This window comes from Drosophila busckii, chromosome 3R (genome assembly GCF_011750605.1).
Source record: "Drosophila busckii strain San Diego stock center, stock number 13000-0081.31 chromosome 3R, ASM1175060v1, whole genome shotgun sequence".
Lineage (NCBI taxonomy): Eukaryota > Metazoa > Arthropoda > Insecta > Diptera > Drosophilidae > Drosophila > Drosophila busckii.
Genome location: NC_046607.1, coordinates 13,182,241 through 13,194,990, shown reverse-complemented (window position 1 = coordinate 13,194,990; position 12,750 = coordinate 13,182,241). Strand labels below are relative to the sequence as shown.

The 12,750-nt window shown below is 38.6% G+C and overlaps 4 protein-coding genes across 6 annotated transcripts in view; 3 read left to right on the top strand and 1 right to left on the bottom strand.

Annotated features, from left to right (window-relative positions):
• The window catches only part of LOC108603381 (protein doublesex), a 32,489-nt gene extending 30,104 nt beyond the window's left edge, over window positions 1-2,385 (top strand). For 2 of the 3 annotated variants that reach the window (XR_001915297.1, XR_001915298.1), the window contains exon 5: window positions 1,456-2,385. The gene's annotated coding sequence lies outside the window, so the exon portion shown is untranslated. The remainder of the gene's footprint in view (window positions 1-1,455) is intronic. The other variant, XR_001915299.1, reaches the window with a different exon arrangement.
• A 111-nt stretch (window positions 2,386-2,496) lies between these two features.
• On the bottom strand, window positions 2,497-6,310 carry LOC108604776 (transcription termination factor 2). The gene is given in 7 exon segments (XM_017994373.2): window positions 2,497-3,359; window positions 3,413-4,138; window positions 4,140-4,175; window positions 4,177-4,271; window positions 4,332-4,644; window positions 4,886-6,018; window positions 6,090-6,310. Coding segments are annotated over 7 exon segments (3,123 nt in total). The 5' UTR covers window positions 6,154-6,310; the 3' UTR covers window positions 2,497-2,603.
• Window positions 6,311-6,499: 189 nt separating this feature from the next.
• On the top strand, window positions 6,500-9,721 carry LOC108601293 (transcription termination factor 2). Its single transcript, XM_017989192.1, has 5 exons — window positions 6,500-6,573; window positions 6,626-6,712; window positions 6,769-7,247; window positions 7,306-8,634; window positions 8,692-9,721. Exons 1-5 carry the CDS (start codon window positions 6,558-6,560, stop codon window positions 9,517-9,519), a joined length of 2,739 nt encoding a protein of 912 aa, XP_017844681.1. The 5' UTR covers window positions 6,500-6,557; the 3' UTR covers window positions 9,520-9,721.
• A 269-nt stretch (window positions 9,722-9,990) lies between these two features.
• On the top strand, window positions 9,991-12,653 carry LOC108602083 (transcription termination factor 2-like). The gene is made up of 3 exons (XM_017990107.1): window positions 9,991-10,198; window positions 10,696-10,777; window positions 10,836-12,653. Exons 1-3 carry the CDS (start codon window positions 10,194-10,196, stop codon window positions 12,603-12,605), a joined length of 1,857 nt encoding a protein of 618 aa, XP_017845596.1. The 5' UTR covers window positions 9,991-10,193; the 3' UTR covers window positions 12,606-12,653.
• Window positions 12,654-12,750: the final 97 nt, after the last annotated feature.

Below are 12,750 nucleotides of genomic sequence, written 5' to 3'. Positions count from 1 at the left end.
TCTATAAATTATACAAGATTTTGTACGACGCATGTTTACATTATTTTGCGTACCGTTAATTTATTTATTTTTTATTGTTGTCGCACAGTTTCCGTTGATTTCTAATTTCCGCCGAGTCACCATTAAAAAATATAAAAGAAAACAATACAAAATATGTACATATAAACAGCTAAAGCAAATCTGTTATGTTTTTTTTTAATGGCTCAGTCGTCCCCATCATCATCATCACCATCGACACCCAACTTTAAGTTGTGCTTTGCCTTTGAGCCCAAAGCATTATAAATGCAATGTTTGCCATAAAAATAAAAAAATATATATAAAATGCTTCAAAAAAAAAATTGTTATAGTTTTGCGAGCGAGTTTAAACGTTTCAATTTCAGCTTACGCTGCTCAAATTTCGCTCTCCCTGCTCCGCTCTGCGCTCTGCGCCTGCTGCGGCGTTTATTATTCGGCCTTTGTGTTTATTATTGTACGTCTTTGGATTTGGTTTGCGTGCTGGGGTTGGAGCACTCTTCGGGTTTTTATAGTGCCGCGTTACGCCGTTTTTTTAGTGGACACGCATTATTAAAAAATAAACAATATGTATGTATGTATGAGAAACAGCAACAAAACAAAATTCAACACCAAACTGGCAACGACTTGAGATATACAAAAGCGCTGTAGCACTTTATTTTTCAGCTACTCATTTTTCAGTGGAAATCGTTGCTCATAAATAAAAATTGAGGCGAGCAAATGAACATTGTTTAAACAAAAGCCAAACTTGTACTTCAACTTAGAGTTATCCTTAGGCTATCAAGTGGTTTTCAGTGTTCGCCTTGCTATCCAATTAGTCTGGGCAGTGACAATTGAAAAGAAAATTAAGCATATCGAAGTTGAGAGCTGCTGGCTTGCATTATCTTAAAGTGCATCGTAAAAATCACATTTCGCATTATAAAACAAAAACAGCCACGGAAAGGAAAATAGAATAGTGAGGCAAAGTTAAGAACGAACGATATGCAGCTGCGCCCAAAAGGCAAAACCAATCCTTAAGCTGCCAGTCGTCAGTCAGGTTGTTGGTCAAACGGCACCCACCTCGCCTGGTCGTAGCTGTTGCTATAAAATTTGGTTTTACGAGCACAGCTCATCCTCATCCTTGGCGAACAGCGTGGCAGGTAAAGGACCGTCGTCGTTTTCTTCGCTGCCTTTTGACTGGCATTACAATGATTTTAATGCTTTTTATGGCCCAAGACTTGCACCCATATGGGCACGCTGGGATTATGCCCAAGCGCTTTGGCATGGTGTCATTAAAAAGAGTTTTATGCCGCATTTGTGCTTAAGATGATTGCCAATAGCATATTGAATTTCTAACTAATTAGCTAGCAGTCTGCAAGGCTTGAGCTGCTTAAATTCAATTCGATTAACATTTAATGGCTAAACTAATAATCTTTTATTTTTTTGCAATAACTTTACTTTTAGCGATAATTAAATGCATACAAAAATTTCAACACCAAATACCAAGCCAGGCCTGCTGGCTGCCTAACAACTTTAGTAGAACTGGAACCTCTCGCGGCTAAGCAAGTAACTAATTACTAATTACTAATTGCAACAAATTTAAATTTAAATAAATTGTTTTCACCTAAAGTTAACGCATATTCAAATTGATCTCAACAAAACGAAAGCAAATATATAAACTTGTTTCAAAATGTGCACAGGCGAAAATCGAACATTACTAGTAGTAACTCCTTTTAATGCATTTTTCAGCAAATACAATTGAAGAATAATCGAATTAATTGAAAGTAATGCAACTCCGAATCTTATCATGATCTGCACATACATATGTAATACTATATAGTACGATATCTAGTCCTAAGCTTGAGCACTATTTATTGCTAAACATTGTACAGCTTAACTAACCAATTAGAGACAACAATTACTTTCAATATGCACTTTAAACATAAACATGAGATTATATCAGCTTGAAAATAAAAAAACAAACAAACAAACATTAAATGAATATGGTATACATATGTATGGAGAGCTTTGTTAACTTTGTTCATAAATTTCTTTTTCAAATACAACATTTCCTTCGGCTGTGCGCTGTCATGTTTGCAGCATGCAGTTTTATTATAATCATATGTATGTATATATATTATATTTATATTATTTTCTCTTGATGTGCGCGACAGAAGCGCCCACTACGACTTATATTCAAATTTTGTAATTTTAAGTTTTTACATTATATATTTCATTTTGTATTTTAATTTTTCGTTTTTCGAATTGTGTGTTAGGAATGGACAGGAACCAAAAATGTTATGCTATTCAAATGTTAGTTGAATTCTTTTGTATTTGCTTAAGCAGAATTGAAAATAAAACAATTAAACTGTAGCTCAAACATTTAACATTTCAAATGACAAAATAAAAGTAATTAAAATATGTATGGTAGTTAATTCGAAAATACAAAATATTGAACAAAATAAAAAATTAAAAACGTGCTTCACATTAAATTTTGACTTAAATAAATAATTTAAAATGCTGTAAATAAAGCAACATGTGAAGTATTTCATTCAAATGTTTTGGCACTTGACAATAACACAAATTACTATTAATTTATTTGGCTGCTGACTCTACATGCCAAAGAGACCCTTCAAGTCATCAATGGTAAGCTTACTGCTAACCTTGGCGCCGGTAAGTACGCCCTCTGCGATTTCCAATTTGCGATCCTGCAGCGCTTTGATGCGCTCCTCGACAGTCTCGAGGCAAACAATCTTATAAATAATTACATTCTTTTTCTGCCCGACACGATAAATGCGATCCTGCGCTTGTGCCTCCAGTTGCGGATTCCAGTGCAGATCTAGCAACATCAAATGATTAGCACCAATTAAGTTTAGGCCAACACCGCCAGCTGTCAGGGACAGCAAGAGAATGCGCTTTGAGCTGCGCGCATCGTTGAACTCGTCTACAATACTCTGACGATTCCTTACAGCTATGGTGCCATTCAGTGCTAGGCAGGACAGTCGCTCCTTCTCCAGCAACTCACGCAAGATGTCCAACACTGATGTCCATTGCGACACAATAATGACTTTATCTTTCTCCTTACTCTTAAATACTATTGTTTTGAGTAACTCCAAGACCTTGAGCATTTTACTAGAGGGGCGTTTTAGATTGAAAACTGGATTGCTGCGCTTAAGCACATTCTGCGAAGCCTTGGCCAGACGCGCTTCATCGCCCACGCTTTTGCGGCTACTGCTGGAACGGCGCGATGTGCCAGAGGAGCCGTCACTGATTGCCAGCTTATTGAGCTGGGCTAATAAATCGATTTCCGGTGCATAGGCATCACTATCATAGCCGTGCGCACTTCCATTGCCTTCATCTTCCAACATCTAGACAACACATAATTATATAAAAGCTATAATAATTTAGCAAGCCAACTTACCGAATCAATCAAGCCTGGATGGCAGCAAATTTGTCTCAGACGCAGCAATAGCACCAAAATTTCATGTGACTTGACCTCTTTGCCGTGTCCAGCCATGCGTGAGAATTTCTCATGCATCTTATAGTAAGCACCATTGGGATCCTTGATCTGATTATATGTGGGCTTTTTGCCATCATTTATGAAATTCGCCATCGTATCCTTCTCGGCACGTTGATGCAAAAATTGTGCAAACAATGAACGCGAATAGGTCATCACCTTTTGATAAACGTTCATCTCATCCGTATCCAGTTTCATCTCAATTAAGCGTATCTCTTTGGCGGGTAAATCATTCAATTTGCCATCCAGCTGCAGCTGTGCCTTAGTGCGTCGCAACATTAGAGATTTCATTAACAAATTTAAACGATTCTGTCCACCAGCGCTCTTGTTATCAATCCACTTCTTCCAAGTGTTGAGATCATCAAAAGGCGAACAGCGCAGAAACTTTAGCAGCGCATAGACATCGAGCTCTTTATTTTGTATGGGCGTGCCCGTAAGCACCCAGCGAAACTTGCCGCGTAATGCGCTGACCGCGCATGATGACTGAGATTTGAAATTGCGCACAACATGCGCCTCATCCAATATGATGCGTCGCCACTTGACACCAAAGAGTGCACCATTAGTCTTGTGCTCCCGCGAAACAATATTGTAGGTGGTTACCACCATATCATAGGTTTTCAAATGTTTGCCCATTTGACTCGCGATTGGCGCCATGATGCACGCAGACCTGTTAGACGATGTCGCGACAATTTGGAGTTCACTTCTCCCTCCCATTGACGCAACAAGCTGGCAGGACACACTACCAAGGTGCCTCCGTTATAGTCTAATATGATAAGAAGCATGTAATAAGCAAATTTATTGAATAAAAGTTTTGTATATTTACTATCTTTGCGTCCCTTGGAGCTCCAGCCGCGTAGATTTTTAGTAGTCTCCTCCTCATCTGCGCTGCAATCGGATTCGGTGCCAGGATTTTTTTCTAGATGATTCTTGCATGCTAGCACTGAGGATATCATAGTCAATGTCTTACCAAGACCCATATCATCGGCCAAAATGCCACCACGTGGACGCTGCTGTTCACGCCAAGACATCCAGGCAAGCGCATGCTTCTGATGATCCATAAGCTTTACTTTTAAGCCCTCCGGATCATCGGCTAACACATTCTCAGCGGGACAGCCCTTCAAAGAACCATGTATGTCCTAAAATAATGTATAAAATGTAATATCTGCCAATATATAATGAAAACTGCTTTGATGTAGCTTATTTTTCAGCTGCTTGTGTATTGTAAGGATTTTAATCAGCGCTTGCCCATGGAGCAGTGCCCGCACATTAACGCGTGCCCAGGCTCTGTCCGTTTAGTTCAAGCGTTTCAGATATCCGTTCTAAATGACTTCATCATATTAACTTATGGTTATGGTATTGACTTATGCTTAGTCCTACCTTCAATGAATCCAACGTAAGCGCCTTTTGGGTATTAAAAGTAGCCAAGCCCTTTGCGCCAGTGTGTGTCGGCTGTATTTGATTGACCGCAGCGGAAAGATCATCCCAGTCCAGTTCAGTAGCTTTAGGTTTATTTGGAGTGGATCCGCGCGCCTGCGACACTTTGATTTTCGGTGGCTCATTTCGCACCTGCAAGCCGTTTATATATTTCGTCTTAATTTCAATATCTTGCCGTAAAGTTTCAATGCGCTTTCTTATTTGTATGCCCTTATCCGGCAGTTTATGCGACACTTTGTCGTATAGTTTTACGGCCTCATTTAGCTGCGAGCGCAATTCCGCTAATTTGTTTGCTTCCTTCTCATGGAATTTTGATGAAACTTGCTCAGTTTTTACACTGGCACGACTTGGCGAGGGCTTTTTGATAGCTGCTTTAATGGTCGGCTGCACCAGATTTTTCGGAGACCTAGCTTTGGGCACGTCAGCACTGCTGCGTGGTGAATAGCTACGACTTTTGCGACCACTTAATGAGGGCACCGATATATTTTCCTTGTTAAAACTATCCTCTTCGGTGCTGCTCGATATTTCAATTGGTGTCTCCCGATTGCTTATGACAAGCACGTCACTACCAGAAGAGTCTATGGATGGCGAGATTGAACGCCGTGATTGCCCAGGAATAGGAAACAATGTCGAGTGCAATTCCTCCTCAATGCTGCTTACAAACTGTGTACTGTAGCGCGGCGGCAGATCCTCACCAAGTGTGGCTCTGCGATAGCGTTCGGCGGCAGCCTCTTCCCGATCAATCTCCTCATCAACAGTTTCATCAGCATCGGTACTATGTTCTTCTTGCTGCTGCTGCTCCTCATCACTGTAATCAATCTCGCTGGAGTCATCGCTCATGTCTTGCGGCCGCACGCCTGTGATGCTCATGCGCGTGCGCGGCGACACATGACGCTCATCCAGCTCATCTTCCTCATCGCTATCCGATAAAATAGCTGCAGGGCGACCTCTCACCTTTTGCGCAGAGCGGCGCAGGCTATCTTCTTCAGATTCGGTGTCCTCGACAACCACATTGCTGCTGTAGCGACCACTGCTTTTACTGTGTCGCCCTCCGGTGCTACTACGGCCTGACCGTCCTAACGAAATCAATAATAATGTAGCCATTATGAACCACATCTGTATGCAAATATATGTATACACAACATACCTGTAGAATTGCTTATAATGCTTTCCTCTTCCTCTTCGCTATAATATTCCTCGTCGCTGGACATTTTACAGTTATTTTTAATTTAGGTTAAATTATTCACATAGACCAACTACATAAACTATCGCAGAAGTAGACACTTGACTTGCATACACAAAACGCTAAATGAGAAATATCGCTCTTATCTGAGAAATAAAATAATTGTTAAATATTTTTTGAACGCACGAAATGCTTAAATTGGCGTCTTTTCACAGTGTGGCCATAGCAGCATCGATATCGATATAATATCGATGGTTTCTGCTCGATAGCGGCTGCTCTATAAACAGCTGCTTGTCTATTTATATGTTTTTTCTGTTTTACCCACTTTGGTCACACTCATAGGACTTGTGGTTCTTCAAATTGTTTGGTTTTGTGTTTTGAAATTGCGTTTTGTTTGTGTGCACTTGTTAAATGTAATCAATTGTTGCGAAGATGTCGGAAATAATTGGTAAGGTTTCTCTTGACCTTATAGATTATGTTACAAAGAATGCACCTTACAGATATCGACAGTTCCACAAGCAGCTTGAGCTCATCTTCGAATTCTCAGCTTAAAGATATTACAAATCACGCAATAGCGGATTTAAAAGGTTCGAATGTATTGAATTTCTTATTAGCTTTATAACTTTACACTTAAATATTACAGAGATTAAGAGCGAACCAGCAAACTATGAGAATCTAATGGAATCAAAGTTGCTGGAAGACACAAAGCCCATTGATATAAGTGAAAAAGTTGATTTTAAAATAGAGTATGCCCACGATGAAAACACAATTCATGTGGACAATACTGTCTATGCTAAAGAAAAGGAAAGTTTTGATGCTTTGGTGCAACAAGTACTCAAAGTTGAGAAACATTTCAAAGAACTCGTAAATTCAAATGCACGTAAAGCAGACTTGCGTAAAGTTAAAAAAGATTTGGTTAAGTTAAATGCACGACTTACGACATTGTCTCAATTTATTGATTCGTTGCGAATTGGAGAAGAGGAGCCATCAGGTACCGAAGAAAATAACAAGGTGCCTTGCTGGGGAAGTCTCTTTTCTGGCATCAATCGTCATCGCCACAATGCTGGTGGCTCAGAAGCGGAGTTTTATAATCACAAAAACAATATCATATCTGGCTTAAAAGTAAATATTATTTGCACATGTATTTTTTTTATTAATATTTTACTTTTATCTGACACAGACACTTTATGAGCCTGAAGGTCGTCCACTCGATTCATCAGAGTTCGCTGCACAACCCCAAGTGCTTTTGGTGAAGTTACTAAAGCATCAAGAAACAGGACTGAAGTGGTTGCTATGGCGCGAAACTCAAAAAATTTGTGGCGGCATATTAGCCGACGACATGGGCCTTGGAAAAACAGTGAGCATGATTGCACTTATGTTGGTCACCAAGGAGCAGATTCAAAAGCAAAAGCCAGTTGCCAAAAATGACAAAAATTCAAAAAAAGCATGGCAGCAACAACTGCAAATTTTTAAAAATAAAGTGCTGAGCCAAAAACGCTTTAGCATATTCGACAGCGACAGTGGGGAGGAGTCTGATGTGTCACCTCCCAAGATGCCGCGCATGTGCTACACAGCTCAATCGCCTGATAGCGAAAGTGAAGACGATGATGAAGATGAACTATTGCTGCCAGGACGGCAGCGCAAAAGTGCCGGCACTTTAGTAGTTTGTCCCATGAGCGTTATGTCGCAGTGGGCTGCTGAGGCCTCCAACAAGGTGGCCAGCAACGTTATCAAAGTATTTATTTATCATGGCACGGACAGACGCAAAGTGAGTTTATCTAGTTTTCGCAGCAATGACTTGATTATTACATCATATAGCACTGTGGTATCGGAATGGAAGAACACGGGCAGCGACTCCTGGCTGTTTAGCTTGGATTGGCAGCGCTTGATACTCGATGAGGCACACGTTATACGTAATGCCAAGACTGCCACATGTCAGTCAGTATCCAGTATTAATGCACGTTGCCGCTGGGCGCTAACTGGCACGCCTATACAAAATCGCGCTTTGGATGCTTTTGCTTTGCTGAGTTTTCTCAAAGTACCCAACTTTACGGACCTCAATAAGTGGCGGAAGTATCTCAACGAAGGCATGGAAGGACATCGACGCATGAGCTTTATAATCAAGCCACTCATGCTGAGGCGCACCAAGCTGCAGTTGCAGGCCTCTGGCGATATGCCTCCACTGCCGCCGCTACAAATGAATGTAGTCGAAGTACAGCTCACAACTGCAGAAATGGCAGTTTATAAGATATTATCAGCCATTTCTATAAAACTTTTTGCCCAGTATTTGAGACAGCGCGAACACCAGAATAAGGACTTGAACTATTACTCAAATGAAACTAGACCAAGTTTTTTAAATTGCGAAATTGAACAAAGGCACGAAGAGATTTATCGCAAATTTCTACGCTCACTTGGCTACAATCCAGGAGAAAAAATTCAAGGTATTGTTATCTTAGTGTTGCTGCTGCGTCTTCGTCAATTCTGCTGCCATCCTGGTCTCATGGTCAAGGTAAGTGTGGACCTATGTCTTCATCGATTCCTTACTCATGTATTTTTGTATCTACAGATGCTGTCCAACGTTGAGTCATATTATGCTGGCAATAGTTTCAAAACAAGTGTGCCGGATGAACTTAATACAGATCTGCTGGCAGAACTGACTAGTCATGATGAGAAACATGAGATACTTGATAGCGACGAAAATCTAAACATAAATCTGCTATGTGAAGATGGGCAAGAGCTCATTAAAGCTGATGAAAATGATATCAAGCCTGAACCACCAGAAAGTATTTCAGAAACAATTGATTTAGAACTTGCTCAGAAGATTTTACATCCGAGCAATCCAATTTTTGAGCTCACGCGACGTTCAGCGAAACTGCAACAGGTTTATGCGACTCTGCACCAATTACTGGAGGAAACAAATGACAAAATAATTGTCGTCTCACAGTGGATAAGCTTTTTGCATATTATCAAAACGCATTTAGAAACAATTGGACAAGAAGTACTAGAATTCAACGGCACAATGAATGCTGATGAGAGGAATGTTACTCTACAAGAGTTTAATGATAAAACCAACAACAAGCGTGTCTTGTTGTTATCGCTAACGGCTGGAGGCGTAGGCCTCAATCTTAATGTAGCCAATCATTTGTTGTTGATTGATATACATTGGAATCCACAGCTAGAGCGCCAAGCGCAGGATCGAATTTATCGCTATGGGCAAAATAAACCAACGTTTATTTATCGCTTTATGTGCAAGGAGACGGTGGAGCAGCGTATTAAAGCACTACAGGACTATAAGCTAGAGATTGCCAATGTTGTGCTCAATCTTGAGCACGGTAAAGCTTCCGGAGGCAACGGACTTACTTTAAAAGATCTCAAAAAACTTTTCGGCATGTAACATGCCAATCTTATATGTATATATAGCATTTATTTGACCAAGTGCCAAACGATTTTGTATGCAGTAATCTGTTTTTTATTTTTATAAGAAAGATACAATCAGAAGCCATGTTTAAACTGCCTATTCATAAAGTATAATGTAATTTCATTTCACTACTTAAGCAGCTGCAAATAATGTTGAAATGAAATCAATTTCTTTAAAAATAAACCTACATGTTTCTAGTATCGAATCTAGAAAACTTAACTGTTTACTAATTGAATTTATTTATACTGGTATTTTGTATAAATACAAGTAATATTTTATGAGAGCCGTCAAGAAAATAGTAAATCTTTGCATTTCGCGAGAACCTACAATATACTGCTACACATATATATATATATATTATTCATTTATAGACTGGTATTTTCTATGAATGCAAGTAATATTTTAAGAGAGCCGTCAAGAGCGCCCATTATAAACTGCTCTTCAGAATTTTGCTTTGGATTACTCTTTATTTATAATGCTGAGCTTTACGGCATGATTAATCCGAGGAACTGAGAGCGCGCTACATCTGGAAATTTCGATAAGGGAGCGCCATATACATATACGGCTGTAAACGTTGGGTTGCAGTCAAACGACGACAAACACTTGAAGAGGTTGGCAGTGCATTCTGAAAAATACATAAAGTAGCTAAAATGAAGTATGTAAAAGTTAATCTAATGTCCATATAATAAATCTACTATCATTGATTCGTACTGTGTTTGCATGGCTATGGGCGAATTTTTCTCAGAACTCCCTTAATATATGTATGTGATATATATTAATATATGTGTTTGACTTAGCTGCTTCCTGTTGTGAAATAGTTGAAGGTTTTATTTCAAGCTTAGATAGCCTTATAAAATTTATTTTGTGTGTTTTGAAGAATGTTTAAAGATTTATATAGAAAACATTTGAAATAGATAATTGGGTTATTCCCAGAATTAGCATTCAATTTGGCATAACGACAAATGTACATACATATATGTATATTATATGACTGTTATCAAATTGACTCAATTTTTTCGCGCGCTTTTTATAGATTATTTATATATGTACATATCTTTTTACGTAAACATTGCTACAATAAAGAAACCAAAAGTCAACTCATACTAAACGTTATTAAATTAATTTCTTTTAAATTAACGCAATCCCCAAAAGTGATGAAGTTAAAAGAGAGCATGTTCAAAAGTCTGACTCAGAGGAAGATAAGGGCAAAAAGGAAATTCGTTCTGCCTTAAAGGTATTTATTTTCTTATGCGTAAAAGATATTACAAATTTTTTAATACAATTGCTTGTAGGCGCTTTTTGAGCCCGATGTGCAACCATTTTTGGATTCGGACTATGCCGAACATGTTGAAGGGCTGAACGTACCATTACATGATCATCAAGAGAAGGGTCTGAGGTGGCTGCGATGGCGTGAGTCTCAAGCCATGCGTGGTGGTATTTTAGGCGATGACATGGGCCTGGGCAAAACGATGCTTATGATTGCGTTAATACTATTTGATAAGGAAACAAGAGAGAATCAGTTGAGAGAAGCAAAGCGAAAATGTACATCAGAAACTGGCGGTACTTTGGTAATTTGTCCACTAAGTGTGATTTCACAATGGTTTATCGAAGCTACTACAAAAGTGGCCAACAACGGTATTAAAACGCTTATTTATCATGGACCTAAGCGTCGTAAGGGAACTTTAACAGAATTGCTAGATTACGATCTAGTGATCACTACATATGGCATTGTCGTTTCCGAATGGAAAGATTATGATGAAAATCAAAAGAATAGCTGGCTGTTTAACACTGAGTGGAAACGTCTTATTCTGGATGAAGCTCACAATATTCGCAACCCAAAAACTTTAAGATTTAAAGCTGCGTCCAACATTGATGCTTGTTATCGCTGGGCGGTAACTGGTACACCAATACAAAATAGCCCCATGGATGGGTTCGCACTGTTAAAGTTCCTCAGAGTTCCGCATTACATAAATGTGAATGTGTGGAAAGAAATTCTCGAACACAGTTATGGACCAAAGCTAATGAAACTAATATTCCAAAAGCATATGCTACGTCGCACTAAAAATCAATTAACGGATTTGGGCTTGTCTCACCTACCGCCAATGAAAGTGGAATTGCATAAGGTAAAGCTATCGACGCAGGAAAAACAAATTATGCAAATAATCGATGCTATCTATCACAAGACACGCTTTGAGCTTTGGAGTAACGAAAATATGCCAAAGGACGAAAATGCAAAGAGTGCAAAGAAAAAGAAACATATAAAGGACGACTATTTTACTGTGTTAACTAACATGCAACAAGCTATTTCGAAGCTCGAGGACAAAGCTGAGTTTATTAAGCTTTACGAAGTATATATAAAATCCCGAAGCATAAACGAAAATGATAGATTAATAAAAAACAAAGATTTATTAGTGCTAATGACTCGCCGTCAACAATTTTGTTCTCACCCATATCTCATGGTTATGCCAGATGATGCAGAGCATCCACAGGATTTAGGCAGATCGTTGAAAGAAGCATGCGCTGAACCTGAAATATTTGAATTGGAAGTTCCTTCAGCTAAATTAGATAAGGTGTATTCACTTCTTGATAGATTGTTGAAAAATACAAGCGATAAAATTATAGTTGTTTCTCAGTGGACCAAGTTTTTGTCAATAGTGAAGCTGTATTTGGAGCAAATGCATCTTGAAATACTTCAATATAATGGCAAAATGAAAACTAATGAACGTGATCAAACTTTAAAAGAATTTAAAGACAATCCCAATAAGCGCATTTTACTGTTATCTATTAAAGCTGGAGGAGTCGGCCTTAACCTTACCACTGCCAATCATATGCTATTGTTAGATCCACACTGGAACCCTCAACTGGAGCACCAAGCCATAGATCGTATACACCGAGAGGGTCAAACAAAAAATACTCATATTTATCGATTCACCTGCAGTGAGTCTATAGATAACCACATAAAAGTTGTACAAAACAATAAAATGCAAATTGCGGATCAAATTTTAAATGACGATGATGAATATCCTTCATTGGATAAGCTTATGGAATTACTGACCATATAAAATATGTATTAATACTAAGCTTTTTTATGTACACATGACATAAATAAATATTTAAGTATTATTGTGCAATATTTTTATAACATTATTAATTAAAATTATGTTTCAAAATTCTAGTTCTTGTTCTTCTTATATTAATAAAAAATAT

Bases quoted from the DNA above. Each gene is read 5' to 3' on its own strand.
- LOC108602083 (XM_017990107.1), top strand. The intron at 10,778-10,835 runs GTATTTATTTTC...AATTGCTTGTAG, and splicing joins AAATTCGTTCTGCCTTAAAG to GCGCTTTTTGAGCCCGATGT.
- LOC108601293 (XM_017989192.1), top strand. The intron at 6,713-6,768 runs GTTCGAATGTAT...TAAATATTACAG, and splicing joins CGCAATAGCGGATTTAAAAG to AGATTAAGAGCGAACCAGCA. The intron at 7,248-7,305 runs GTAAATATTATT...TATCTGACACAG, and splicing joins ATATCATATCTGGCTTAAAA to ACACTTTATGAGCCTGAAGG.